This window comes from Elephantulus edwardii, unplaced genomic scaffold (genome assembly GCF_000299155.1).
Source record: "Elephantulus edwardii isolate Elephantulus edwardi_28Jun2011 unplaced genomic scaffold, EleEdw1.0 scaffold00431, whole genome shotgun sequence".
Lineage (NCBI taxonomy): Eukaryota > Metazoa > Chordata > Mammalia > Macroscelidea > Macroscelididae > Elephantulus > Elephantulus edwardii.
Window position 1 is genome coordinate 1,084,022 of NW_006400181.1, and position 2,786 is coordinate 1,086,807.

The 2,786-nt window shown below is 38.2% G+C and overlaps 1 protein-coding gene across 1 annotated transcript; it reads left to right on the plus strand.

Annotated features, from left to right (window-relative positions):
* The first annotated feature begins 900 nt into the window (after positions 1–900).
* On the plus strand, positions 901–1,824 carry LOC102860503 (olfactory receptor 4C45-like). The gene has a single exon (XM_006902587.1). It carries the CDS (start codon positions 904–906, stop codon positions 1,822–1,824), a length of 921 nt encoding a protein of 306 aa, XP_006902649.1. The 5' UTR covers positions 901–903.
* The last annotated feature ends 962 nt before the right edge of the window (positions 1,825–2,786 follow it).

Below are 2,786 nucleotides of genomic sequence, written 5' to 3' on the forward strand. Positions count from 1 at the left end.
ATTTTGTCAATAGGAAGGTCAGTAAAGCGTCATGACTCCTTTCCTCCCTATTGTAAACTTCAAGTAAAGAAATGTGACTAATACAGAGACAGGCTTCTTTATATAGTAACAGATACAGGGCACACAAATTTCACTTAACAAATATTACTAACTTTTCAGGTGGTCTCACACTACTTAATTTACTATATTCTAAGATGAGTCGACAGAAAGGTTGAGAATTATATAAAGGGTCATGTTTAATCAGAGATTAAGCATACAGGGATACTGAACAAACACTATTGAAAAAGTTATTCTAAAGTTTGTGCCAGGGCATTTTGAGAGGAAAAACAATCCTGATCTGCAAATTTCTCCATCTTTCTGTGAAAGTGCATTCATTTGGTAAAAAGGAATAACACACAGCAAAACAATGCAAACATAAATATATCATGAGTGAGGAAGTTCATGTCTGATATACAATTGACTATTAAAATACGTTCATAGGACCTAGAGATATTTATGTGAATAGAGAACATGAGTCCTAAAAACGATGTTGTTGATGTAATGTGTTACCAAATGTTAAAAAAAAAAAATCTACAATTTGGGAAACTTTTAGAGGCAGAGAAAAACTTTGGAAACCAAACAGAAATCATAATTTATAATAACACAATCTTTTATTGACAGGTATGTAAAGTGTTATAATTTCATGATTACAAATTAGAAGAAACAATCTCTTTGTGCTTTTCTTTATGATCTTTTTTAAAATGTCAAAGGTGGGGAAGTACTAACTCCATTGATCTTAGAAACAAGGACACAAGAAATGGTAGAATACTGCAGTTATTGGATTAAAAATATCATCACTCAGAAATACTGTTCTCTTTTCAGATGGTCCACGTGCCCTTATCCAAAGCTGCCTTGGTAGAAAGGATGAGAAACGTCACAGAATTCATCCTGCTGGGCCTCACTCAGAACCCGCATCTGCAGAAACTCTTAATTCCTGCGCTTTTCTTCACCTACCTGTTCACCTTGGCAGGTAACCTGCTCATCTCACTCACTATCATCGTCAGTCCCGCCCTGGACTCTCCCATGTACTTTTTTCTGTCCTGTTTGTCCATCATAGATGGTTCCTATGCTACCTCCATAGCTCCCAAAATGATGTTTGACTTGATCACTAAGAAAAACACCATCTCCTTCAATGGCTGCATGACTCAGCTCTTTGCTGAACACCTCTTTGGGGCAGCAGAAATCATCTTGTTAACAGCAATGGCCTATGACCGGTACGTGGCCATCTGCAAGCCTTTACACTACACCACCATCATGAGCAAGACCCTCTGTAGAGTCATGGCAGCAACAGTTTGGATTTTGGGGGTCATTCACGGAGGGGTCCAGCTTTTGTTCATACTCCAATTACCATTTTGTGGCCCCAACGTCATGGACCATTTTGCATGTGATTTAATGCCTCTCTTGGAGCTGGCCTGCGTGGACACTCGCAGCCTGGGGCCTCTGATTACGGCCAATAGCGGGTCACTCTGTTTGCTCACGTTTTCTATGCTGGTCATTTCCTATGTCATCATCCTGCGCGCTCTGAGGACTTACAGCTCTGAAGGACGCCGCAAAGCCCTCTCCACCTGTGCCTCCCATATCATCGTTTCTATCTTATTCTTCGCACCTTGTTTATTCCTATATCTAAGACCCATGACCTCCTTCTCCGCAGACAAAGCTGTGTCTATATTTTGTACCCTAGTTACACCTATGCTGAACCCCTTAATCTACACCCTGAGAAATGCAGAAGTGAAAAATGTCATGAGGAAACTCTGGGGTCCAATGATAAAAATAAGTGATAAATAAATCTTGTCCTTGAAGCATTTAGATGAGTAATGCTTGATTATCCTGTTTGGATAAATTTGCTTTAGGCCTCCACATGTTGTCTGTGGGACTACTTTACCTTTTAAACACAGCAGGCACTTTCCTGCACTCTAGATAATTGGAGATACTTTTATGTTTTAATAGTTTTCAAAAATAAGAAAAATATAATTCTGTTTAACCTTGTAAATGCAAGTGTGTAGAGTCCATAAAAATCAATGTGCCCTGATTATGGGTATAAAGTGTATCAACAGCAACATCTTTGATCATTTTTGTACCCATTACCACAAATGGAGGGGAGCTTTATTTTAAAATGAAACAAACACAATATTCCTTTTTGTGGAAGGAGTTTAGAGCAGAAGAGAGAGTTTTCAAGAAGTATATTGAGCAAAACGCACATGGTTTTACCTGCTTGAGAGGTAAAAAAATACTTTTTCACTACACATGTAGAAAACATTTTGGATATCACAACCCCAAGAGAAGTTAATTGTGTGCATGGGCACATTTTAAAAAATATACATCCACCATTCACTGTTGTCTTCAAATAAGTCGAGAAATGTTGGATGTCAAATTGTCTGGAGCAAAAAAAAAAAAAATACAAAAAAATCTACAGAGTCAAGGCAGATCTAATATAACAGCTATACATTTAAATCTGATTTTAGACATAGCCAGAGGGAAAGGAGATCCTGGAAACAAACATGTGTTGTAGGAAATTACTGGTGACATAAAAAATGTTTTCCTCATTTAACTGTTGTTGCTGTTGTTAGGTGTTGTTGAGTACAACTCATAGTGACCCTAGAAACAACAGATCTGAACCTTGTCTTATCCTATGCCATTCTTAGTATTTCAGACATACTCAAATCTATTGCAACAGTCACTGTATCAATCCATCTAACTGAGTGAGGGTCTTCCAATCTTCCCCCAACCCTCCACCTTTCCCAGCATGA

Coding starts and splice junctions, on each gene's coding strand:
- LOC102860503 (XM_006902587.1), top strand. CDS start 904: ATGAGAAACGTCACAGAATTCATCCTGCTGGGCCTCACTCAGAACCCG.